This window comes from Stigmatopora argus, chromosome 2 (genome assembly GCF_051989625.1).
Source record: "Stigmatopora argus isolate UIUO_Sarg chromosome 2, RoL_Sarg_1.0, whole genome shotgun sequence".
In the NCBI taxonomy this organism is placed as follows: domain Eukaryota; kingdom Metazoa; phylum Chordata; class Actinopteri; order Syngnathiformes; family Syngnathidae; genus Stigmatopora; species Stigmatopora argus.
Window position 1 is genome coordinate 18,982,171 of NC_135388.1, and position 26,727 is coordinate 19,008,897.

The 26,727-nt window shown below is 39.1% G+C and overlaps 1 protein-coding gene across 14 annotated transcripts in view; it reads left to right on the forward strand.

Annotated features, from left to right (window-relative positions):
* Positions 1–25,936, forward strand: part of tjp1a (tight junction protein 1a) — a 103,536-nt gene extending 77,600 nt beyond the window's left edge. For 3 of the 14 annotated variants that reach the window (XM_077620998.1, XM_077621066.1, XM_077621075.1), the window contains 26 exons: positions 89–416; positions 571–677; positions 1,309–1,477; positions 1,617–1,749; positions 4,952–5,088; positions 6,055–6,160; positions 7,106–7,256; positions 9,164–9,272; positions 9,378–9,597; positions 10,054–10,238; positions 10,514–10,609; positions 11,313–11,339; positions 12,852–12,934; positions 13,156–13,366; positions 13,765–13,865; positions 14,208–14,558; positions 15,426–15,665; positions 16,549–17,361; positions 17,912–17,994; positions 18,122–18,319; positions 18,783–18,889; positions 18,972–19,216; positions 20,859–21,004; positions 21,078–21,298; positions 22,328–22,471; positions 25,587–25,936. In XM_077620998.1, coding sequence (XP_077477124.1) covers positions 89–416; positions 571–677; positions 1,309–1,477; positions 1,617–1,749; positions 4,952–5,088; positions 6,055–6,160; positions 7,106–7,256; positions 9,164–9,272; positions 9,378–9,597; positions 10,054–10,238; positions 10,514–10,609; positions 11,313–11,339; positions 12,852–12,934; positions 13,156–13,366; positions 13,765–13,865; positions 14,208–14,558; positions 15,426–15,665; positions 16,549–17,361; positions 17,912–17,994; positions 18,122–18,319; positions 18,783–18,889; positions 18,972–19,216; positions 20,859–21,004; positions 21,078–21,298; positions 22,328–22,471; positions 25,587–25,681 — 4,806 coding nt within the window. In that variant the 3' untranslated portion in view covers positions 25,682–25,936. The remainder of the gene's footprint in view (positions 1–88; positions 417–570; positions 678–1,308; positions 1,478–1,616; positions 1,750–4,951; positions 5,089–6,054; positions 6,161–7,105; positions 7,257–9,163; positions 9,273–9,377; positions 9,598–10,053; positions 10,239–10,513; positions 10,610–11,312; positions 11,340–12,851; positions 12,935–13,155; positions 13,367–13,764; positions 13,866–14,207; positions 14,559–15,425; positions 15,666–16,548; positions 17,362–17,911; positions 17,995–18,121; positions 18,320–18,782; positions 18,890–18,971; positions 19,217–20,858; positions 21,005–21,077; positions 21,299–22,327; positions 22,472–25,586) is intronic. The other 11 variants (XM_077621043.1, XM_077621006.1, XM_077621033.1 and 8 more) reach the window with 11 other exon arrangements.
* The last annotated feature ends 791 nt before the right edge of the window (positions 25,937–26,727 follow it).

The window sequence follows — 26,727 nt, forward strand, 5'->3', positions numbered from 1 at the left end:
TCTTCGCTCTACTGTCACACTGCCAGAGTGAAAAGTTTCCAGTTTGTGTGCTTTTAATCACTTTTTACATGTTTTTTTTAATTAACAGACTATTCGGAGGAAAAGGAAAGTACAAATACCTGTTTCTCGACCAGGGGACAGGGAGACCATGTCAGAACATGAGGAAGATGAAAGTGACGAGGAAGATGGTTATGAGCAGCGTAGTGGTCGTGCTGGCCAAAGTGCCTATCCTGGCGCTAGTGGCAGCACAAGTAGCAATAGGCGACACGATCGTGAACGAAGCAGCAGTGGAAGACGGGATCACAGTGCCTCGCGGGAAAGGAGTGTCTCACCACGCTCTGATCGGCGTTCACAAGCCTCCTCTGCTCCCAGCAGGCCTTCCAAGGTCACACTTGTTAAGTCGCGGAAAAATGAAGGTGAGCAACACAATGTCCAAACAAACCATGTTGTTTCCATTTTTGTTATTATTATTAATACTATATATTAGCAACATTTTTTTTTCTATTATGGGAACACTGCTGTATCTTGGTTCTCAACATTTTGCTTTCTCTTGCATTTAAACTCCGAAAGTAGAATATGGACTGCGGTTAGCTAGCCACATCTTTGTGAAGGACATCTCGCCTGAGAGCCTTGCTGCCAGGGATGGGAACATTCAAGAGGGAGATGTTGTTCTTAAGGTGAGAAATAAAATACAAATGCAGGAGTTTTTAGATATAAGATTATGAAAATTGGTCACACTTTTACAGTAAATGGTGAAAAAAGCTGTTTGTTTGCACAAACTGACCATTGCACCACTGTGATCCACGTGGCCTTATTGCTTGTACTGTGATCCCAAAACAGCTGTAGTGGCTGTGCCTACTCCACATTAGCATCAAGCATAATGTTATTTCTTGACTAATAATTTGAAACTGTCCAAGTTTCTATAGCTACTTCATGTAGTGCAAACTCCCTCTTATGTGTCATCAAAACCTACATATTTCTTCCTAATCACAAACCATGATTTTTATCATGGCTAGCTGTGGATAATGTTTACTCCTTGGTTGGTCATTAAGTGTGAAATATTTTGAATGCAGTACTGCAATAAACCAATGTAACCTACTGGTATAATTACAAAAAATCTATTCCTAAATTACTAACTCTCTGACATTGTCAAATCAAACTTGACCGGCTCATATTGTGCATTTCCCATGCAATGTTGTCAGGTAATCCTGTCGAAATATTTAATATATTCTAAGGATTCTTCGGTTTCTCAATATGTACGTGCCACATGATATTGCTTTTTTTTCCCAATCCATCCCTTTCCCTCAGATCAACGGCACAGTTACTGAGAACTTATCATTGATTGATGCCAAAAAGCTGATTGAGCGATCAAAGGGGAAGCTGAAAATGGTTGTTCAGAGAGATGACCGAGCCACGCTCCTGAACATTCCTGACCTAGATGACAGCATTCCGTCAGGCAATAACTCCGATAGAGATGGTGAGATACAGGCAGACTTTAAGGATGCAACATGAGTTGTTTTTTTTACTAGACATGCATACGTTTCAGCACTTTCTCCTTTTTAAAAAAAATGTCTTGTAACACATCTACACACTAAATACAATTATTAATTTTACAGACATTTCAGAAATACATTCACTGACGTCAGACCATTCCAATCGATCTCGTGGCCGGGGTAGATCACGCTCACCTGACAAAAATGAGCCATCAGACCATCACCGGCTTTCACCTCGGCATCTCCCTAATGGCAGGTACAGTAGTAAACATTGGCAAAGTACTGATTTAAATATATGTATATATCAATCATCACACCCACAGATTGGGTGCTGACTGTGAATCACTAATGCATCAATCAATGGATGAAAACAGCATGCATAAACCATCAGACTTCCCTCCGGAGTCATTAATCTTGTTTACTAGTTTAGCGTGTTTGAGAGTGAATTTTCTTCATTACACCTTTTAAACCAGAGGTCTCCAAACTATTCCACAAAGGGCCTCAGGATTTCATTCCAACTGAACAAGAGGACACCTTTCCACCATTCAATTGTCTTAAGCAGAAATGACTCTGTTTGAGTAATGGTTTTTAACACATGATTAAACTGTCTGTGTGGGATTGGTTGGATCAAAGATCAGGACTCACAATGGCCTTTGAGGACAGGTTTGGGGACCCTTGCTTTAACCATATATGGTCGAGCATATCATTTGACATATGAATTTTGAGCAGAGTTCAGATAAATATTATACAAATTTATGACATTCTATTCAAAATGTTATTTGTTTTCAATTATTTAGTTGTTTGGGTTTTACATGCTTAAACCATTTTACCAACATATTAGCAACTAAACACTGAACATTAGCCACGCCCAATATGTGTCCGTATGAATAAGATCTAATTTTAAAGCAATTTTTATATCTAGTATTTTTGCGGGGAAAATGTGCAATTCATTTAATACATCTTGTCACGCAAATTTTGGAATATATCTAAACTAAATGACAGGAGATGAGAGCATAAGAGGTACACGTACAAGAAAATGACACGTTCACTGGGAAATTTTATGATGCATCAGATCATAACCTTGGTGCACCAGACTGTTTGATGCTGAGATTTAAAATTTTGCAGTAAAAAAAGCAACAGATAAAACCTCTTGGCACAGCTCTTAGAGGCTTGAATGTAGTTGATAAAACAAAACTGTTGAGTGAAACAAGGTTTTCACTTTTGTAAAGGAGTCACACACCAACTGACTGAAACAAGAAATGCAAGTCGGTCTCCAGTTTCATGATCATGATTAAACAGTAATCATTGTGGAAATAGTCTAGTTTATTGTGCTTCATATCCAATGTTGGCTTGTCGGATGGACAGGAAGATAATTTTGTAGCGCGTACATTAGATGACAACAAATGGTGAACTACCTTTTGTGACGACCTTGTCAAGTTTTTATCAAGAGAAAAAGCACTGTCTACCTCGCTGCCTGCTTACTGTATTTTCTCGCATATAAGCCGCATTTGTCACAAAAAAATGACTGAATGAAGGGTACGGCTTATATGCGCCCAAGACTTAGAGTGTTGCTATACTCTTTTTCACCAGTAGATGTTGGCAAACTAACATTTACCATTTGTTGGTTATTTTCTGTTTTGCAGTAAGAAAACAACCATTACTGGATGACTTACTAACTTCCTTATGATATTGAGCCTCATAATGTGCTTTTGATTCGTACGGTATCTCAGAAATACCACGTGCAATGATTTTTCCTAAGATTTTCTCTTCAAAGTAACACATTTGTACTCCCTATTAAAAACATGAATATGGAGGTGAACATTGTGAATCAGGGGGGCAGCTTATATGAGAGAAATTGTGAAATTCAACAATTTTAAGGCAATTTTAAGGGTGCGGCTAATACGTGGGGGCGGCTCATTATTGGTAAAATAAGGTATCTCTCAGTTGAAACCCAGTGAATCATTTACACATTTTAAAGTTTGTTGTAATGTAGTTTCTTGTTTTGAACTGGTCGCACAAACTAGTAATTTTATTTGACCTATGATTTTCCTTCGCACATCAATATAAGAGATTGCAGAGATTATAAATCTCAAGTAAGCGTCATTTTAAAAAGTTTTCATGCTATGGTTATGGCTGAATCGACTCAATACCAACTAGCATTATGCTGTCACTAAACTGTGACATAAGAGCATGTTTTATTATCTCTTTGTTTCAGGAGTACAAAAAGAATTTGACATACTTCCCACAGCGCTTTGCCAGTGGACAGATGGTTTGTTTAACCTGATTGGCTGGAGGGCTTAGGTGCATTTTTTTCGATGGACAAGACACTGTTCAGTGCTTTAGAATGGCTCAAATCACTAACACCTAGCCTCAAGCAGAGTATCTTCAATTAGACATTAGTTTTATTTGGTGTAGAAAATTGTGTTTCTCAGGGACTGGTATTTGAGATCCTCTTATTGGGTATCATGGTGCAGCTTACCAAGCCATATGCGTGAGTAAATACTGATTTTCATCAACTTAATATTTAACAATTATTTTCACAATTTTTTTTTATCATCTCGGTCAGTTTTGGCTCAGATGCAATGCATTGCATTCTGTTATCATGACAAATGCTTTCAATTGTGAATATTACTGATTAGTGTGATACTTCTATACCAAATTATGTGATGTAAAATGAGATGTAATTCTTTGTCATTGGGTTAAAGTCCGACAACAAGCCTATAGATTTGTTGTACTTGATCTTGGACCGAAGCATATGCATGTCAGTATAATTGAATTGCGGGCGGAGGAAGGAAAAGATCTCTTGGGAATGGGATCCTTAAACATGAAGTGAGCCATACCATAGTTAAATATAACAATCAGTGGTTTTAATTCAAACTGCATCAGTATAACTTTGAATTGCTTCTGTGAAAAATTGGCTTATTTGTAGCTTGTGGATTTTCCAACTTTTTCAAGAGTCACCGAGTACAGTTCAAGTGCTGTTACAGGAGGCAGTCATGTGATGAGATTGGAATTTGACTATTGTTTTAAGTAGCACAGCCCATTCTCCCTAAGCCTTTTACTTCTATTCCCCTGCCCCCCTCAGTGCCGCCCACCTCTCTCTTCTAATAAACATACGGAAGAACGCAGTTGAACCTTCTTTATTCTTTCCAAGTTTATCTTGTGGTGAAGACAGAACATATAATTGGAAAACCTTTTATTGACTCGTGACCTGTTCTTACACTTTTTTTTGTGTACACAGACAGACAGACAGATAGATAGATGAAGGGGAAATTGTGATTAATTGGTGTGAATATTTGTTAATATTTACCAAATATTATTTGTATGGCGCATGTTACCCAAAATGTGATGTCCACTTATGTGGCTGACAGCTCCAGAGGTTAAGTGAAAAAATAAAACTTACACCTCTGAGTACAGTATGGAGATACATTTATAATACTGTTTTTCATTTGTTTCAGCCATCGAAGTCGAGATGAGGAGCGGTCTAAATCTGGTGCTATATCCACACCAGTCAAAAGCTCTGACGATGGTGTCTTGTCTCAGGCCAGTGACCAAACTAGCTCCAGAGATGACAAACAATTACCTCCACTGCCTGGTAAACATTTTTTGCTTTTATCTTGAAGTTTTTATTCACAGATGAAGCTGGGGGGAAAAATAAACAAAAAGTCAGAATTGCAAATGATAAAACGGACTTCAGCAAGAGATCAATTATTGTTTTAAAATCCAATGTTTGATGAAGCCCGGAGGTCTAGGTCATTCATAACTATTACAATCCCAGTGTTATTACGCATTTAAATGTTGTTGTTTTTTTAGTCATTCATTTTCTGAACTGCTTATCCCCTCAACGGTTGCGGGGGGTGCTGGAGTCGATCCCTGCTAACTACGGCTCCAGGCGAGGGACACCTTGAATTGGTTCTGAGTGGCTCAACCATGTTGATGTCCTCATCATGCTAGCTTCACGGCCGTATCTACGGCGTAAATCCCTTGTAATGCTGTTTTTTTTATTCATAGTGGTTAGGAGACATTTTCAAGGGTGATTCGAAATCCAACCAAAGCTAGAATAGGCTCGGTGTAGTGTTTCTCTACAGGTAATGTGCAAGTTTTGAAATGTAATCCGAAGAAGACGTCGTCCTTCTCTGCCTTTTATATTATTCGGCGCGTCATTCTAATATGGTGAAATATGGCTTCTTCAATGCTGACTGTCAGCAATTCAGCACCGAAGAAGTGCAGCCCTGATTTCCGAGATTTTTTTATCCTCTGTCTTCTGCTTGCGTGTTTCAGCATGAATTATGACATTTTTATGAACTTTTTTTTAATACTTTGTATAAAAAAAACGCAGAAAATTAAAATACTTTACTTAGCTTCAGTTTTGTAGGTTCAAATAGTCAAATTCTATCCATTCAGAAGACCCACAAAAGGGCCCTGGTCCTTTAAGTCAGTTTCGGAATGAATTGGTACGGTTCAGACATTTGGAAGACCGGGATATTCAATTTTTTAAGTACTAGTACTGTAATGCGTGTATGTGTCTATTCTGACAAAACTGCTTGACGTATCTTTACAGAACCAAAGCCTGTATATGCACAGCCTGGCCAGCCTGATGTGGACCTGCCAGTCAGCCCCTCTGATGCACCTGTGCCCAGCGCCGCTCATGATGACAGTATCCTCAGGTTATTATCCTTTCTGCTCCTGCAAAACCCAATCAAATTTAGCTAGATTATTGTCTTTCATGTTGACAATAAGTCAATAATTAGCTAAGATGATGACGCATAGTCTAATTCATCGAAATCTGTATGTCTGCTCAGTTTTATTCAAAGACTATGAATCAAATGGTTGTCAAACTTAGTGCACTCTGCATCTATTTTTAAAGCCATTGATCAAAAAAGATCTCAACTTCGGTAAAATATAAGTATGACAGAATTGTATTCTGTCTCGACTACCACGTATCAGCATAGCTATGGGAACCAACCGGTCCCCATTTATTAAATGGAAACAGTTCTTATTAATTAAAAGAACAAGTTGACGTTTTTTTTTTAATAAGAAATTGGTAAATAAAGACAAGGCCGAAGATTTGTCAAAATTGATAAAATATAGTAGGTTGCAAAGATAAATCAACAGACTAAAGTTACTTACTTTACTAAGAGCGTGTACGTGTGTACATTTGAACGGAAAATACCAAAGTAGGCAATGCAATCTGGAATTTGAAAAAAAAGTAAAATTAACAAAAAATACATCCTAATAATTTTTGGAACATGTAGAAACCTTTTTAAAATGAGCCTTAACTAAACCAGTGTCATAGTTCAATAAAAAAAGATGTTTATTTAAGCTTTTGAAAATCCTGATTACTTTCACGAGCACTTCATTTGTTTTGCTAGCTCCTGCATAAGCATAATTCAGCAGGTACAAAAAAAATTAAGTATCAGAATTCATGCTTTTTAACAGTGAATAGGCATATCATTCATGCTTTTTGTGTCATTTTTGGGGGGGTGGACAACCAAATGAAGCAAAAACTACCAATTAGTTGGTCCACCTTTGTAGGTCGAAAGTATGATAAAGGGGTTCTGAATCCAAATTCATGTTACATGTATGACCTGACCACTCATTTTCTTTTGTAGGCCAAGCATGAAGTTGGTAAAGTTCAAAAAGGGAGAGAGTGTTGGACTAAGGCTAGCTGGAGGTAACGATGTTGGCATTTTTGTAGCGGGAGTATTGGAGGATAGTCCTGCAGCCAAGGAAGGACTGGAAGAAGGGGACCAGATTCTCAGGGTAATGCATGAGTCTTATATGAATCTTTATATAAAGACATTTAAAATCAAACTCTTACTGAATATTTTAAACTGTTTTGTTTGTCAAAGAAAATGTCTTTTTATGTAGCATTCCACTGTTGTTTACTCAATTACCTCGGAAGTGCTCATAAAAAGAAGGAATACATCCTGAAGCTACATTGGCACGTATCAAGACTGCCATCTGTCTCTGGTCTTAGGAGGACTGGCTCAGATAGAATCGTGATTATTCTTTTTCTCTAGCTTTTACTTTGAACCGTTGTCTATCATCCACATTTAAGATCTCAGGAAAGCCTCATAATGTAAATTCCTCTTCCAAATCACATCAGAGTGGGAGGAACAGCTGGTGATTAGGGAACCAGCCTACGTAATCTATAATGAATCAACTGGACTCCATTAGCACAATAGAATGGGGAATACGGTACAATGTACTGTATCTGTCAGACTGTGAGTCATTACCAAGCTGTGCCTTGTGTTACAACTCCCATTATGTCAAATGTGAACCAACAATAGGCGTTGTTCTTATTTTCTGAACTCTTGAACAGTTCTTCTGTTTCACTTGGTGCCAGTTGAGTGGATGATGTCACGGATTTCAGACTTGAATCCACTCTTTGTGAAAACTGCAAATAATTACAACTGCAGTACTTAATGTAACATTTTCTTCAAATTTTTTGCTACTAAAATTCACGAAAATATCTAATGCCTATTTAAACGTGTAAATGAAAAAAACAGACACTTCCAGCAAACAACCATATTTCGATTATGGTTTAATCAAGGTGCTACAGTCTGGCAAATGCTTAATATTTAGAGAGTAGCTGGTAAATAGGCCACGGTGCATAAAAATAAAGTATTTAGAGGTGCCCATCTCACAATAGTACAAAGAACCACTAAATGCTGGATTTCTATGGTTTATAGAAAACAGTTCTGATTTCTGAAATGGCCCTTTGTTTTTTTGTTTTTTTTTTATATTACATCAATTTTACCCCCACAGCTTAACTACCTATGTTGTTGCTATATGCACACAAGTATCCATATGTTTTATAATAAACATTGCAGTTATGCCCGTTTTTCGTATTTCCCTTAAATGATTGGCAATTATAAAATAGGCACTTATGGTAAGCTTATTTAAAAATACATTGATAAAATAAGATTCCTAAGGTTAAAAAATTGACAAGACAGAAAAATAACTGAGACCAATTTCTCATTCTACACCCCAAATTTTGTTAAACCTAGTTTTCAGACCTAAAACAACAAAAGCTGTCAGTTTGTTTAATGATGCAAGTTCTCAACATGCAGTACATGTATTTTTTAGGGTTACATTGTACTGTAATTGGCTGCAGCCAATATTATCTGTAGTATTCACACAAGCCATTAAAATTTATAGAAAAGTTATTGATGAATGGAGTACATAGTAATTTGGAACAATAGATTTTGAGAATAATTTTCAAAAGAAATACTCATTCATGAAAGTTTTGATGGTTTCATAACAAAACTATTACTGTATTATCAAGACATGTAATTCTTGTCAATCCCTAGGATTAGATAGAGTATACAATGTCCTCTGTTCCCTTCAGTCTCCTTCACAGATAACTTTCTGTGTTTGAGTGTGCGCTTCTCATTGTGCTGCACAAAAGCATTAGGACTTCCAGGACATTGTTCTCTACCGAGTTGTTGTTTTTTGTTCCTGGTGTTCTTGTGGAGATAAAACCCTGGTCCTGGGAAGGATAAAGTTGTGGTTTTGAAGTTTACGGATATATCCTGTATTTCAGTAGAGTCAATAAACATTTTTTTCTGTTTTTGAGGGCAACAGGACATGAAAGTTGGAAATGTGTGTGATGTGAAGAATATTTTTGCAGAATTACAAACTACTTAATCTTACCGTAACTGTAGGTGAACAATGTGGACTTTGCCAACATAATTAGGGAAGAGGCGGTGCTGTTTCTGCTTGATCTCCCGAGAGGAGAGGAAGTTACAATCCTTGCTCAGAAGAAGAAAGATGGTAAGATTTTAGTACTTGAAAAATATTGGTCATATGTTCCAGCATATAAATAGCTTCACAATTTCATGTTCTGATTTTTTTCTTCTTCCTCCTCACCATCACTAGTATATCGGAGAATAGTTGAGTCAGATGTGGGCGACTCCTTCTACATTCGCACACATTTTGAGTACGAAAAGGAATCACCATATGGCTTGAGCTTTAACAAGGGTGAAGTTTTTCGAGTGGTAGACACCCTCTACAATGGCAAATTGGGCTCCTGGCTTGCTATTCGCATTGGCAAAAACCATCAGGAGGTGGAAAGGGGCATCATTCCCAACAAGAACAGGTAACGCTCAGACCTTACATAAGAATATTACATTTGAAGCAGCCAAAACCTTGCAAATAATTACGCCGCTTCCTTTTGTATTCTTTGCACTTGTTATACTAGTGTAAATGTGTCTTAAGTATTCATAATTCCAAACAAATCTTTATTAATATCAATTAACATTGATCTGGATGTATTGCCATAGTCAGTTGTCGTTCATGTCTCCTTTTATCCTTTTGTTGTGAATTAAAATGAGTTTGAATTGGGAGGGATGGGAACAAATTAATATTTGAAATTCAATCCTCTTAGTTCAACTGGATAGAACGTATTTTGCTGCCAATGGCTGCCAATGAGTTTTATTGGACTTTAGCGGCAATATTGCTCACTATAGTTTTTAGCTTTTAACTTGAAAATGAACTCTTGTTGGCTTTAATTTAAAAAAAAAATCATAACAGATCTCACTGTTCTTTGCTTCAGGGCTGAGCAGCTGTCCAGTGTGCAGTACACTCTCCCCAAAACACCAGGGGGGGACAGAGCAGATTTCTGGAGATTCCGTGGCTTGCGAAGCTCAAAGAGGAATTTACGGAAGAGCAGGGAGGACCTATCAGCACAGCCAGTTCAGACTAAGTTCCCCGCATATGAGAGGGTGGTTCTTCGGGAAGGTGAGCAAATGTCACGGTGTTTAATATTGTCATTTCATAGGTTCTTTTAACTAGCCGTGACTAGCCCTTAATCTGTGTTTTTTTCCTTTTTTCTTTTCATCCATTCCTTTCCCTGCCCCATTATACCAAAGTGAATTGCCAAATGATTAGCTGGGGTGTATCACGTTAGTTAAGGGCTTAGATTTCACAGAGGTGGTTATGGAAAGGGAGACTTTGTGACGTATACTTATGCCCAGAACTCTAATCAATCTTGACATGTGCTTGTTTACAATCAGCTGGGTTCCTGAGGCCAGTAGTCATCTTTGGTCCAATAGCAGACGTTGCAAGAGAGAAGCTGGCAAGAGAGGAGCCTGATGTCTTTGAATTAGCAAGTAAGTAGTCAACGCCCCCTTGTTCCCTTTTTGCTCCTTTTTAAAGTGTCACATCTGTCATTAAAACTTTGCTTGTGCAAGAAAAAAATATTGTGGGGATCAGGATGCATCTAACACAGTTTGAAGAGGATTTTTACAAATCTCACACATTGGCAAGCGTGTTAGTTTTTAAAATGCCATCAAATTGTTGATTTAGGTGAATTCATTTGGGTTAACATGTTAAATTGTTCAATTTGTTTTGGAGAAATGCGCTCTTTGAATTTAAAGACCAGTGGTGGAGATAAGTTGTCACCTTACTTAGCCTTGTCTTTTAAGTTGGGACAATACTTTATTTCTAAAGTTGTATTGATACTGATTGGATGCCAATTTTTAATCTTAAGGGAATGTCTTTGTTTGCCTGTATTCATATTGAAATGATCATTGATTATCCATATTGTCAGTTCTTGTTCCTGTGGCATTTTGTGTTCATTGTTTTACTCATATTTAGCTATCATTATTCAACACTAAAGAAAAAAAGACATTAGTAACCATCCTCACCTTGTTAACCCTGGTCAGTAATTTGTTTTCATGTCTTACATATAGTATACCTTTAATTCCACGATAGAAGCACCCCTATTTCAGACCAAGATGAGAAATGGTTCCATTTCTTGATTTGTGTCTTCGTAATTCTAGTGATCTTTGTGTAACTGTATTTTCTTTTCAGAAACACAGCAACAGCAAGGAGGAGAAAGTATGTCATTGAGTACATCAATTTGCATTTTGTTTTATTTGATTAAATGGCAAAATAATATTCAATGGCAAGCGTTTGGCAAATAGCTCGCTTGATAGTGGTTGGGTAGGGTAATACCATATCACCTGTTTGAGAAGTTGCTAAATAATTGTTGCTTTACTCAACATGGCTTAAGTGCCACTAACAAAATGTAAGATACTAACTCAGCCAATATTACCTATACTTAAAATATGAATACTTAAATGAGGTACTTTTTTAAGCCTCTATCAGATGTCTTGTAGGCTTGAGTTCCCATGACTAATTCTGTAAGTATACATATTTTAATATCAATCATGGTGCAACCTTCCTCACTATGGAAAAGAAAATATGTTTAGAAAATGAATACTATTTTCTAATTTAAAATATTGTGTGCAAAATGAATGTCCTTTTGACATGATAGCCTTGTTCTATCATTTACCGTAATAAGCCTTGTGACTGGCAAGACAAAAGGCTCTTCAGTAAATTCTCCATTATTTTTTTTGTATTTTTTTTATTGAAAACATTTTAAGGCACACAATTTTAACCAAAAATTCAAACAGAATCAAATTATGTTTAGCTAATTGTGACATTTTTGTGTTATTTTCTGAACCACCATAAATTAGTGACCATCAAGGTTCTGTTTTAAAACCATAGAATTCTCTAGAAAAATCTGTTTTGGTGCTCACACACTCACACAAACATTCAATTTTTGCGGAATATCTCTAGTATATTGCTTGCACAATGACCTGTGCTATTATACATCATCATTCTATTTTTAATTTAAGGTCATTAAAAAAAGCCCCGAATCCCATTGGCACTTCTGAATAGGGATGAATTTCTGACATGTTGCATGGAATAGCTTAACTCTTGTAAACTGTGTAATAATTCTAGTCAGTACAAGAAGACCCTCGTGGAGCGCAGTACAGTAGTGGGTCAATCTGAGTTTTATGAACTGAATGTTTAGTGTTCTATGAGTCATTTATTCTTAGCATTCTCATATTACTATTCATTTAGTACCTTGTGTTTCCAGGCTGAACATAATTTCTTATATTTATGAGAACCATTAACCCGTCCACAAATCCCTGCTTAAATCCCTGCAGTTTACAGTGACTGTGAATTGTCATTGTTGCAAAATGACCCTCCTGCTCCTTTATTTTGTGTGACAAAGCACACTTCTGACAACTTGATTCACCTTATTTGCATCTGCACGTACACGGTCACTACAAACCATTTTTCATTTCCATTAATCTATCCAAATTATCTCAGGGCTAGTGCATGAATTGGCTGCCATCTTCATTTTGTCTTGACATCTATTTTCATAAACATTTGTCCTCTCCTGTACAGAGATTATTCCTATGTATTTTACCGTTCTTTTTATGGGAGTTGACAACCGCATGCCACAAGGATGACTAATTTGGGCACTGCCTGTTTTGAATGTTTACCTTTTTTTGTTGTTGATGGAATTCAGTTACAGTGTTTCTTTGCTTTCTGCAGAAAGTGAACCAAGAGATGCTGGAACTGACCAGAAGAGTTCTGGCATCATTCGTCTTCACACCATCAAACAGATTATTGACCGGGTGAGAGCATGATTTGTATAACTATCACATAAGTATATCAAAATTTCGTTACCTTTTGTAGATTCGCTTTATTATGAGCGACTCACTTCTACCCTCTGGTGGCGCAAACCAGCTTAGTCTCATTGGTTGTTTGTACACTTGGCGCAAAGCGGGTATTTCAGTTTCATCGGGGTCCACATTAAACAAACAAACAAATTGTATTAATGTTTTTTCCCCACAAGGACAAACATGCAGTGCTGGATATCACCCCTAACGCAGTGGATCGCTTAAACTACGCACAGTGGTATCCAATTGTGGTGTTTCTCAACCCTGATACAAAGCAAGGCGTCAAGACCATGAGGACGAGACTCTGCCCTGAGTCCCGGAAGAGTGCCAGAAAACTTTATGAACGAGCCCTTAAACTGAGGAAGAACAATCACCATCTCTTCACCAGTGAGTCTATCTTGAATTGTTTCTATTAAAGAGGGATAATTGTAACCGTTTACAATGATAAAAAGGCAATTAATGACGTCCAGAGTTCGGCCCCGCTACACTGGTATTCAGCAGTGACATCACGGAGCAGCACCGGTGCCAGTTTATCCAGATTTAGACTTCCTCTACATTTTTTTTTCTTGCCAAACCTCACACTTGGGCCGTCCGTGCTTTGAAAGCATCTGTAAGACTTAAAAATGATTGCAATTCAGGATAGGATCCCACTTCAATCTCCTAATCTCCTCAACAAACAACCATTGTGGAAAACAAGTCTGGCATGAAGGAGTTGGCTCTGATCTTAACACATCAAAATCCCTCTTTTTCTTTTTTTAAACCTCTGCTACTTTTTGTTTGTTCAGCAACTATTAACTTGAACAACATGAACGATGGATGGTTTGGAGCACTGAAGGAAATAATCCAACAGCAGCAAAACCAACTGGTGTGGGTTTCAGAGGGCAAGGTAAAGCACACACAAAAATCATGTTTTTATTAAGCAGTACAGTTCTATACTGCGAAGCAACTGTATATTAATCCAGCATTGTCTCCTCCATACTACTATGTCATTAACCTGTTTATATCCCAAGTTCATATGGTTTTTAGCTTTCAGCAAGTGTACTAATGAAATTAAAGGGTGGGCCACACTGCGTCATGTTCACGTAGCTGGAGCAGCTATTGCCATAAAATACCATAGTATTGTGGCTAATTTAATTGTAGTGTACTGCTTGGAGCAACTATAACATGCACTGCGTGATCATCTACAATGATATTACTGAAAATTATTTTCTGACACTTGTTGTCACAGGCTGACGGAGCAACAGATGATGATCTGGACATACACGATGATCGCCTGTCCTACCTGTCAGCACCAGGTAGTGAGTATTCCATGTACAGCACAGATAGCCGCCACACCTCTGACTATGAGGACACGGACACCGAGGGCGGAGCTTACACTGACCAGGAGCTGGATGAAACACTGAATGACGATGTGGGTCCTCCTACGGGGCCTGCCCTCACCCGCTCCTCCGAACCTGTCCGCGAGGACCTGCCGGTCATCCAGGAACCACCCAGCTATTCTGGTTACCAACAAGCATTGCAGCCGGACCCCCTGAACCGCATCGACCCGGCTGGTTTCAAGGCGCCAGCCCCGCAGCAGGTAGCGTTTCTGAGAGCTGTACGTCTCCCCTGTTGTCTGGAGGACGTGGTGTGCGTTAGAAGGGTATTCTGGAGGCGCTATTAGATGCCCATGTTTATTTTTACCGTTAATGTTTATCCATGTTGTTTCAATGCAATATCCGTATGAAATTCCAAACTTCTGGTCACATATTTATGGCCAACTATGAAAAGTATTAGATAAAATCTATTACCCTACAGTAGGCATTTAACCCCTTTATGTGCGTTTTCACTAATCTTTGTGTGTGTGTGTGTGGGTGTGTATGTTTAGGACCTAATATTAGAACTCAATATGCACTTTAGCTCTTGTCTTCTGTATAACCAAGAGTTGTCTTACCTGTGTGACTGTTACTGCTTTCAAGGGGAGATAAGTTTATATATGTCCAAATGTCTGTAACAATACTCACCTATGTGCACTTCCTACTATTGATAGACTTGCAACAGGGACTGTATTAACACCAAAAAGTATTGTGTGCATGTTGAAAATAACCCATGTTAATCCAGTATTGCTGTGAAATGTATCACAATTGGAATCTCGAATCAAAATGTGTGTCATTACGGTATCTGTTAAGCTTAATAAGGGAGGAGGATACGTTACTGTGTTGTTACTATAGAATTAAAGCCAAATTAGTGTATTCTAACATTACAAATGTGTCCTAATTTTTAACTTGGCATGCTACAGCTACAACCAAATACAGAGTGAAGGTGATCGGTTGCTTGAATCGGTGTGCCCTGTGGGGCACAAGGAAGGAGCGAGCTGTAATAGAGAGGCCATGACAACACTAACACTTGTTTGCACTGCACAGTAGTGTCAGCACGTGGTATTAAATATTTTTGAACCACTTCACAGAAAGCAGAAGCCACTGCCATCCCTAGCAACCCCCAGCTCCCCGACCCCCTGGCTGAGACAGTGACCCCTGCCGTAAAAACTGTAGGGGGCCCGAGCCCCGATGAAGCTCCTGGAGCTCTCCACCGCCAGCCAAGCCCCAATCCAGAGGCTGGCTCACTAAAGAGGCCCAGCCCTGAGTTAGCCCCTGAGAGTGTCACATCAGAACCAAGACAGTCTGGACTGGCCAGTCCAGAACCAAAGGTATCCAACTGATCGGCCTCTGGAGGCTTCGACCGGGCCCGCCTCAGCTCGATATGACCCAACTGACCGCCTGCGCTGCTGCCTGTCTACTTCCTGCTGCCGCTTATCCGTCTCTACTTTAAATCCTCCTGCATGTCTGCTGATCACAATATTGCCCGGAAGAAAGTTTTTTGTGCGCGTGTTACATTTTTTGCATGTGTGAGTAACTGCTTTTAAGCAACAGTGAGTGAGTGTGGTAGTTTTAGTTCAAGCAGCGAATGCCTAGCAGCAGCTCTGTTGTTAAACCTCTTTGCATGGCCAATAGAAGTAGATCTCTGTGCTCTTTTTTTGTCCATTTCAAACGCTAATGAAACGGACCCTGTGTTTTTGTAAAAGTAACCAATGATTTTCCAACTATTAATTATAACAATGCTGGACTAAAAGCTTGGAACCAATTTCACAATTTTCTCAAAAATCAATGGTTTCTTCTCAGGCTTTGAAGTATGTTTTGCACTGTGATTGTTACGAATATTGTAAGACAGTGGGTATCATTTTTGTGAAATTACAACAAATCACATCAAACCAAATTGGGCTGCAATTGTACACTTACAAAAATGTATCCCATTGTTTTGAGGTTTCATATATTGTATTATTATTTTAATTACCTAAGTTTTTAAAGTGTTTTTTTGTGATTTTTGTTAATAGATCTGACCAGTAACTCCTCCCTCTCAGTTTTTCTATTGCAGGTCTTTTCCCACTCGTTTCCTCTTTCTGTAATTGATTTCACAGACTTTTTTACCATATGTATCGTTACGTTATCCTTTAATATTTTTATATTGACCTATCTGGTATGTTGGTGCAGCCCGTGATGGCTCTAATCTTGTTCTTTCTTGTGTATTTATAGATGTTTCAAAAGGATCCATATAGCTCACATAGCACTGGGAGAGCTGGTCCTGGATTGAAACCTGGGAATTACCCTCAGCAGGTACATCAACCTGACCCACAGCCATACAGAGATTATGACCAACCACCCAGTCGATATGACGTCAGCGTTGGAGGTGGTTATCAAGAACCAAAGTACCGAAACTATGACTCTCAGCCACCATTTGAGAACAGTGTGCCTCACTATGACCAGCAACAGTGGAACCCCTATGGCCAGACACACTCTACTGCCAACTCCCAGGGCTACGATCCACGCCTGCCATACAGCGATGGCTTGGACCCTGAGTACACCCCACCGCCCCGTTTTGATGAGCTGCCACCCCAGCAAGGATTTGAGGGACGACCTCGCTACGGTAAACCCACAGTTCCGGGACCCGTCCGCTATGAGGATACGCCGCCTCTTTCTCCTGGGCATGACCTGCACTACAACCAGGTTTCTCAACTGAACCCACACCCTCCGGCCCCCCGCTCTCCCAGCGGCCAGCGGCCTCCCTACAACCAGGGACCAACACAGCACGTAAAAGGCTATAAACCTCAGCAGTATGACACAGCTCACATAAACTCTGACACTAGACTCACATCCCCACCCAAAGCAGAGGTCACCTCATTCTCCCCTGGTGACGCGTCAAAGTTTGACACTGCCAGAAATGAGTTACGTGAGAATGATCCTGCCATGCAGCCACAGTCGGTCCTAACAAGGGTCAAGATGTTTGAAAACAAACGTTCTGTCTCGGTGGACCGAGCAAGAGATGCAGTGGATCCATCTGGGAACAAGGTAAAATTCTGAGCTCCCAGTGATTAATCAATAATACAATGTATAACATGTGTCAAAGTGGCGGCCCGAGGGCCACATCTGGCCCGCCGCATCATTTTGTGTGGCCCGGGAAAGTAAATCATGAGGGCCGACTTTCTGTTTTAGGATCAAATTAAAATGAAAAGTATAGATGCATACTACATTTCCTGATTTTCCCCCTTTTAAATCAATAATTGTAATTTTTTAATCAATTTTTTCTGTGTTTTTAGTTCAAAAATCATTTTGTAAAATCTAAAAAAAATATTAGAAAAAAGCTAAAATAAACATTGTTTTAGATCTATAAAAAATGAATATTCAGGGCTTTTAATCCAGTTCTTTTAATCCATTTATAAAAAAAAAATCTAAATATCTAAAATGGTCCGGCCCACATGAAATCGAGTTGACGTTAACGCGGCCCGCGAAACAACCCAAGTCTGACACCCCTGGTGTATAACATCACTGCTTCCTATTTTAAGAAACTTTACTGTACTAAAAAATGAGTCAAATATCTGGCCTATTCTTTTGTTCACAGGCCACAGATTTGCCTTTGAAAGCAGGGGGAATAATCCCAAAGGCTAATTCTTTGAGCAACCTTGACTCAGAAAAGAGCTATAGGTAAGCTTTTAATATTGTTATTGACTAATTGGTACTGTGCGATTCCATGATGAGGCTTCAAAGAAATGTGTAATTTAATCGTCGTATCCAATTCGACTCACTCATTGTCCGACAATGTCTTCCCTAGTGGCATTGTTCCACCACAGAGAGTCCCAGAGCCCCAAAAGCCTCAGCCCAAAGTGGCTGATGACATAGTACGTTCCAACCATTATGACCCAGATGAGGATGAAGACTACTACAGGAAACAGCTCTCTTACTTTGACAGGCTCCAAACTGGGCCCTCCAAACCCCAAGCTCAAGCACAAATAACGCACAACTTTTCCAGGTATGTCTTGAAGGTCTATTGTAATGTTGGCTTGGTTTGTTCCACAGCAGAGGTTTGCCTGAGAATTCATGCATCTGACATGAAGTCATCATATAAAATATTCCCCCCCAAAAAAATAGACCTCCATTTTAAGAATTTGAATCATTACAAAAGTGTTTAGAGTTTTGGGGTAAAGGCTGTAGAGTGGTAGGCTTAGAGTTGCTTAATTTTGCAACAGCAGTTCAAATGAGTTCTGTTACATTTCATTTTTCATGGTATTTATTAACCCTTAGATGCATACTTGCTGTAAAAAATGATTCCAAGGCCTGTTATTCTGAATATAGGCATTTCATAGAACATAATGGAAATCATTGAACTCTTCTGTACAACATTTTCCATGCACTTAATTTCTTCTTATATTTGAGTTGTTATTTTTAGTAGTACAAAAGAATTAATTGTGAGAAATTTCTTTCTGTGATTACAGAACAGAGTCTGTGGAGAAACCAAGTCCATCAGAAAAAAGATATGAACCAGTACCTCAGCTGACACCCTCTCTCCCACCAGCCATACTTCCCAAGCCCTCAACTGAAGGTATAATGCAGGCTATGAAATAAACACACCTTTATCTATTTTCAAAGGAATGATGATGGTAAATCTTGTACATTTCTCTCAGCCAAGGACACAGTCCCAAGCAACTTCCTGCCTCACAAAAACTTTCCAGAAAAATCTCCAGTGAATGGCACTAGTGAAAAGCCTCCGAAGGTTATCACCAGCGGCGGAGCACCACCAGCATCTAGCTACAACCGCTATGTGCCCAAACCCTACACGGCCTCTGCCAGGCCTTTTGAGCGCAAGTTTGACAGTCCCAAATTCAACCACAATCTTTTGCCCAATGACATTCCAGATATGACCTCAAAGGTAAGCAAGCCGTTTGTGGTTAGATGTTTTGCTAGTGCACTTACTTTGTTTAGGCCGCATGGGTTCAGTTCCTGTTTAGTGGCAGTGTGAGTGTGTACTGGCAAAAAGTCCAAGGATTTAACATAACATAACATAATCGGACATAGGCTTTGTCATCATCATTGACTCGACAAAAAGCCTAATTGTCATCATACCCAGAAACTGCGTATGACGAAATTGGTAGTGCTTCTCCATAAGGTGCGTTTTCCCGGCAAAAGACCCAAATAAGTGATAATTGCGGACTCGTAATTTGGCATTCTGCCGTGATGGATACATCGCATCACCCCCCGAGCGGATCACTTACCTCTCACTGTCTTTCACTTACCTTCAGTCAGCCAGTAGGAGGCAGATCACCGCCCAACGTCTATTCATTTTACCTCACCCCAAAGTTATTACGCAGAAAGGATTGTGTGTCGTGTTACCGCAAGTTTAGAGTCCTGATGGATGTGGGAAAAAACTGTCCTTAAGCCTATTTGTCCGTACTTTGTGGGACCTATAGCCTCTGCCAGAGGGCAGCAGCTGGAGTAGATTTTGACCAGGGTGGTATGGGTCCCCGATGATGTTCCTGGCTCTGCTGAGGTATCGAGGGCTGGCAATGTCTTCCAGTGAGGGCAGAGAGCACCCTTTACGGGTGTTCTTTTAACTCATTGGCTGTGAGTGACGCTGCCAGAAGTCCTATCCATTTTGACTGGGAGAGGCAAACATAAAATAAGTGCTGCCAGGCCTCCCAGTCAAAATGAATTGGATGTCTGCACACAGTGGCATGAGTATTCACAACAAGTCCTCCCAATTTCAATAAATTGGACTGCCATTCTCATCATTAGTAGGCAATGAGTTATACTGTCATCCCTCTCTACTTTGCGGCTTCAGTCTTTTGCGGTATTTTAGATTAACTATCCAAATGAAAAATGTCAAAATTTACGCAGAAACTCACAAGTGGAAGACCGGGGACCTCCACTCAAGTCAGCGAAAAAGCAAAATAACGCTGAAGATGGAAAAAAAATCTGCCGATAAGAAAAAATCCGTTGTAGAAGACTTTCGCGGCAAATTTATAAAAGGCCAATGACGACGACCAGTTTTGTTTAGATTTCACATTGCGCACAACATGCAGGGCCTCGTCTCATCAATCGACAATGACAACCAGAACAGTAGCATCAAAGAGTATTGGCGCTCATAAAATATTGCCACATTCCTGACAAACATCCAGACCACTATTAAGGATATGAAGGAAAAGACCATCATTTCGAGCTGGAAAATTTTGTGGCCCCGAAAAACCAACCAAAATTATGAGGGATTTACGCCTGTAGAGATTCAAATCACCAATTTCACGACATGATGCATATGATACAATATTGATTCCTTGGAAAAACATGATTCAATTTGATTTAAGGAGCTTCCATTTCTACAGCTCATCTCAGCCTACATATTTACCGCAGCCAGTTTCATTTTACCTAAAGCAATAAAAAAAAAAGGATGTTTTTGACAGTTTTGTTGCCCAAACAGTTTGGACAATTTAATAAAAAGCATTCTTTTACAAATCAGCATATTAAAAATGGTCCATTTTACACCCCTTGTTATTGTCGTTGTTTATTGTTTTGAGCAGAATTCGAGTGCAAGCCCCATAAAGCCCTCCCAGTCCCACAACGCAGACCATGACAGTGGCCTGGATACGTTCACTCGTACAATGGACCATCGATCTAAGTATCAGCAGAACAATATCAATGCTGTGCCCAAAGCCATCCCCCTGAGGTAACTAAACCCATCATCCACTGCTGAAATCAAGTACTATTCTTTTGACATATTGAATATATCTGCCTTCCAGCCCCACTGCCCTGGATGATGATGAGGAAGAAGATGAGGGCCACACGGTAGTCGCCACTGCTCGCGGTATCTTTAACAGCAATGGTGGTGTCCTGAGCTCCATCGAGACGGGGGTCAGCATTATCATCCCTCAGGGTGCCATTCCTGAAGGGGTGGAGCAGGAAATCTACTTCAAAGTCTGCAGGGATAACAGTATCCTGCCTCCTCTTGACAAGGAGAAAGGTAACGTAGTTGACGCTGCAAAGACACTGAGCCCTACAACAGTTTGTCATTAATTATGTTTACCACAAAATACTGTAGGATGGAGCACTTAAACTGTAGTGGATCATAAAAGTATTGTCACAATGCATTTAGCATTGAGGGTCATGCGATGCCATATCACATTGATTTCATTTCTCCCTTCACATGAGCAGGTATATGTTATATTTTGACATATGGGCAAAAAATACAGGGAGACCTTGAGTTGAGTTTGAGTTTGATTTGTTTGCTAAGGGCCAAATATTTTTATTAATGAACATATTTATTTTCATGTTAATGAACATATATATATGTAAATATGTAAAATTGTAGCCGTGGGCTAATTTCCATCTTTAGTCCCTTGTGTAGGTACAAGATAAACGATGACACACTAGACACATATACACACACACACAGCGTGTAGCACAGTTGGGAGCCTGTTCCATGCGATGTAGTAACCTGAATTTCTGAGCTCTCTTCTTAGGGGCTATATTATAAAAAAGGGGGGGTGAAAAAGGCAAACACACACAAATAAGCATTATGTCCCAACAAAGCAGAAACTGTGGGGCCTAATGGCAGAGAAGGTACAGATGTACCAAAGTTAAATATAGATGGACATCTTAACCAATGGTCTCCCTGTATGCACATTAGCATCTGACACAAACGGCATTCATTTATGTCACCTTTTTGGTATGGCGCCCTTAAACGTAAGGCAACCCAAGCACATTGTAACAGCAAAGTAGATTGTTCAGGCTAATACCAGTTGAATTGAGAAATTTACTTTTAGTGAAACTTTATGAGTGGAGTGAGTTTTAATAATACTCTGATTTTGAAGCCATTTAAAAATCAAAGCTGGACACCAAATATATAGGCGCAAAAAGAACGAAAAATTGGAAAACAAGTTATGGTCACCCTAAGTTTGAACTATATTACAATGCTTAACATTTACATTTGTTGTCTTGGGTTCATCTGATGCCATTATGTGCTTGGTTCTGCTGTTATTTTTTAATTCAGGGGAGACTCTACTAAGCCCTCTGGTGATGTGTGGACCTCACGGCCTCAAGTTTTTGAAGCCTGTGGAGCTGCGCCTACCTCACTGTGCGTCAATGACCCCTGATGGTTGGTCTTTTGCTCTAAAATCCTCCGACTCCTCGTCGGGTATGCTGTACTCTCTCAGTTCCTCTGGGGTCGTTTGGGCTGGCTCTGTGATTATTTGACTATTGTGGCTCACCTGATCATTTTTCCCTAGTTCCAATTCTGTAACATTTAACAGCATTTTGGTCAAAGAATCCATCTGCAAGGAAATAGAGCTGTCCTGTTTAATATCATTTACAAATCACACCCCATTTCACTATTTTCACATTTATTTCTCACTTGGCTGTTTTTGTTGTGTTGACATCAAAGGCCATTTTCATTACTGCTACTCACTTCCAAACACATTATGGTGAAACTAATTAAAAGCAATACAAGAGCTTCAGCAACCATTACGGGTTAATGCTGACTTAAGTATGTCATTCTTTTATTATTGCATTTATTTGTGATGCAGTCTTTATTAGTAGTGTTGCTTTTATTCTGCCTTCACATGTACTCTAATTTCATTTTAGAGATTTTCTCCGATCGTATGATATATGCATGCAGCTGCTGCTTGGCTCTACAATCATTCATTGAATTTCATTTCATTTTTAGTGCATGTTATTGTTTCTTTCCCCTCACACAGCCACCCAAATCCAGGCCAGAAGAACCAGTCTTAAAAATCTCACATTTGTGATTTTATTCCAATCGTTTTTTTTTTTGGAATATCTTTACATTTTTTTGTTAAACTCCTTTCTAAAGATATGCATTACCATTTGAGGGACAGATCATTCGATTGCTTCCAGCCCCTCCTTGTTAATATGAATTGGACGTCAACTGTGGTCAATGGATACACATGGGCCACAGTTATTTGAAATGTCCTTGTTTTGTTCTCAGTTTATTCAAAATAGATTCCAATTATTTTATGAAGTTTTATTTTGATTATCTAATTTGAGTTTAATCAGACTTTTTGAATTGTTTTTTAATTACTTATGGCTTTTTAAAATATATACTTTTTAAAATTTAGTACAAATTGATTACTTTTTGTATATATATCCAAAATGGATCATTCATTTAATTAAAAAAAAAAAAAAATATATATATATATATATATATATATATATATATATATATATATATATATATATATATATATATATATATATATATATATATATATTGAATGATCCATTTTGGATATATATACAAAAAGTGATTGTGTTTTTTTTTTTTTATCGCCCATCTCAAAAATATGTATGGGCAACACTAATGCTACAATCGGAAAGCAAATGGGAGCTGCAAAATATTCTGCCATGGGTCGCAGGCTTAAGACTCCTGTCACCTGAATGTAATACATGCATTAAAAAAACAGCCAAAAAAGTCATAATTCATGCATGTTCAAATGTGACATTAGGTGACTTAAATGTACTAGACCATTTTGGCAGTTCTCAAAAGCTCAACTCCTGCAAAGAAATGAAAAGATCAGAAAGTCACATTTTCTCATCCCTTCAAAAAGAGTGGTAATTTTGGCTACTGTTAGGATAAGCTGTTAATTAGCGTCAATTTAAGAATGAGAAGTAGCGGCCTGAATGAGATGCTGGCTGGCTCCGTTGTTCCGCTGAATAGTTGGAGGATTATCAGACTGCTTGTTAATCCTCTTATTGCGAGGCAAGGCCACTCTCTGGCCTGCTCCTGTCCCCTTGGTGACTTTTTTTGTTCCAAACTGTCCTCACTACACTTTTTCTTCTTTCCAATGCTCTGAGTCGAATGTAAGTTTCTCCTAAACTAGGTCTGTTTCTCTTATCACACTTTGAAATATATACATATATATATTATAAGTTAGGCAATTTTAGCAGAGTGTACCAATTGCATGAACAGAATTTCTCCCTGGTTCACTATTACTACCAATAGTTTTGGGCCAATTTAAAGCAGTTCCAAGCTGTTGCGTGACATATGAATAGAATTCCATGGGAAAGGTATGAATATTAAAGAAATTATCTATTAACTTTTTTTCCATAAACGCCAATGGCAGACATGACACTGTTTTGAATAGGGATGTCCCCGATCAATCACATGATCTGAAAAATCAGGGCTAATCACGTCATCGTCATTGACTTAAATTGACAGTGATAGATGTACAATCCATATGACTTGAAAGCTAAGCAAGGGTTGTTCATTCGCTGCTAGCCAACTCCCCAGTCAAAATTGGATTTGATGTCTATCGCCATCAATGGCAGGAAAACATGATCAATCAAATGCCTACCTTCTCTCATTTTTCTCAAATTCTGAACCGCTTTATCCTCACTAGGGTCGCAGGGGGTGCTGCCAGCTGACTTCGGGGCAGAGGCGGGTGACACCCTCAATTGGTGGCCAGCCAATCGCAGGGCACAAGGAGACAAACAACCATTCACTCTCACACCCACACCTAGGGGCAATTTAGAGTATCCAATCAGCCTACCATGCATGTCTTTGGAATGTGGGAGGAAAACGGAGTACCCGGAGAAAACCCACACCGGCTCGGGGCAAACATGCAAACTCCACACAGGTGGACAGACCTGGGTTTGAACCCAGGTCCTCCACCGTGAGTCCGATGCGCTAACCACTCGCCCCACCGGGCCGCCCCAAATGCCTACCTTCCTAGTCGAAATTGATTTGAATTCTTTAACTGTTACATAATAATAAATAAAGGTAGAAATAGGTATGAGGATATTGCGGAAAAAAAACCATTTATTCCTATTGGTTTATGTAAAACTAAATATTTAAACAATTTGTTTCAATCATATTTTGTGCTGACCACTGTTCTAATAACACTTTTATATGATTATAATGTTGGGATATGTCGAAATTTAGGTGACTCGGACGCACATGTAAAAATATGTGATCGGGGGACACCCCTAGTATTAGTTTCTCTTCAGGTGAACTTTTTAACTGCAGTACTCTTAAAGGTTTGATTTATAGAGAAGCCGGAGACATTTATCAAAGATTAAATGACGTGCCTATTCTCTTGTGTCCAGCGTTTGGCCGTAGGCCACCATTTTATAAAATCCAAGTGCGCCTGGCAGGCTTGAGATGAAATCATGCCCTGTTGATGGATTTATGCTACAGGCTGTGAAAAGGGAACCAATGTAGCCATTGCAATTGAATTGAATCTAAAAGACTGTCATAACTCACCATCTGGTCCATCTGTTCCTTCTTCTCCCAGGTGACCCTAAAAACTGGCAGAACAAGTCTCTCCCAGGAGATCCCAACTATATGGTGGGAGCCAACTGTGTTTCTGTGCTCATCGACCACTTTTAAAGGGGTGCCAGCAGGTGTGATGTTACGGGATATGGATCCGTGGTGGATAAACAAGAAGCCCTACACGCGCGCACACACAAACCCACACACACGTTGACAGCTGCGTGATGATCCACTCAATACTGTTTACGAGCAGCCGTTGAAGAGGACAACTTTTACCCCAAATGAAGTTGTGACATGAAATCACTGATGCATGCACCTGCCCCTCCTAGTAAGGATTGTTACTATAGATATATATAGATATACATATATACATATATATATATATATATATATATATATATATATATATATATATATATATATATATATATATATATATATATATATATATATATATATATATATATATATTATTACATACAATGAAGTTTTACATGAGTATACATGGTTGGATTGTTTTCCAATATGCGCCACCAGCGAACATATTTTACAAACCAGTGTCGGTGTATTTATGCTATATATGCATACAGTATATATAGTAGTCTAGATGAAATGTATCATGCATTTTACTCCTGAATTCAAGCTCTTGTAATTTTTCAGTTCAGGTGACTGAATGTGTCTTCCCCTAAAGGGGAACCTGATGAAGTTGTGAGTCTCAGATGAGCCACTTAAAGGAAGGTCAGCTGGATCTAAAAGCCAAGCAGCACACTTTTTTAACCTTTCTTCTTCCTCGGTTGCGCCTTTTCTTCCAGCGAGACGTTGTAGCTCGAATTCTTCTGGCTCCTCGTAGCCTGAGTGAGATCTATGCATGCCGTTTTGCTCAGGTCCGGTGGCCTCCTCAGTTGCTTCCTCACGTTTCATTCTCGTCTTCTCTTTTTGCACTCTTGCGTTCACACACAATAAGCAGTGATGCCTTATCTGCAGATCATTCACCTCTTTTCATGAAGGAAACAATAATTTATGGTGAGCAATGGGATGTTTTTGTTAACCCAGTGGAGAAGCAAAAGGGTTGAGAGAGGATAACATAAGTATGTTGGTCTTTTATCTCCTATGCATTACTTAAACTTTGAAGCAGAAAAAGGGGGAGTGGCTGTAAATAATGC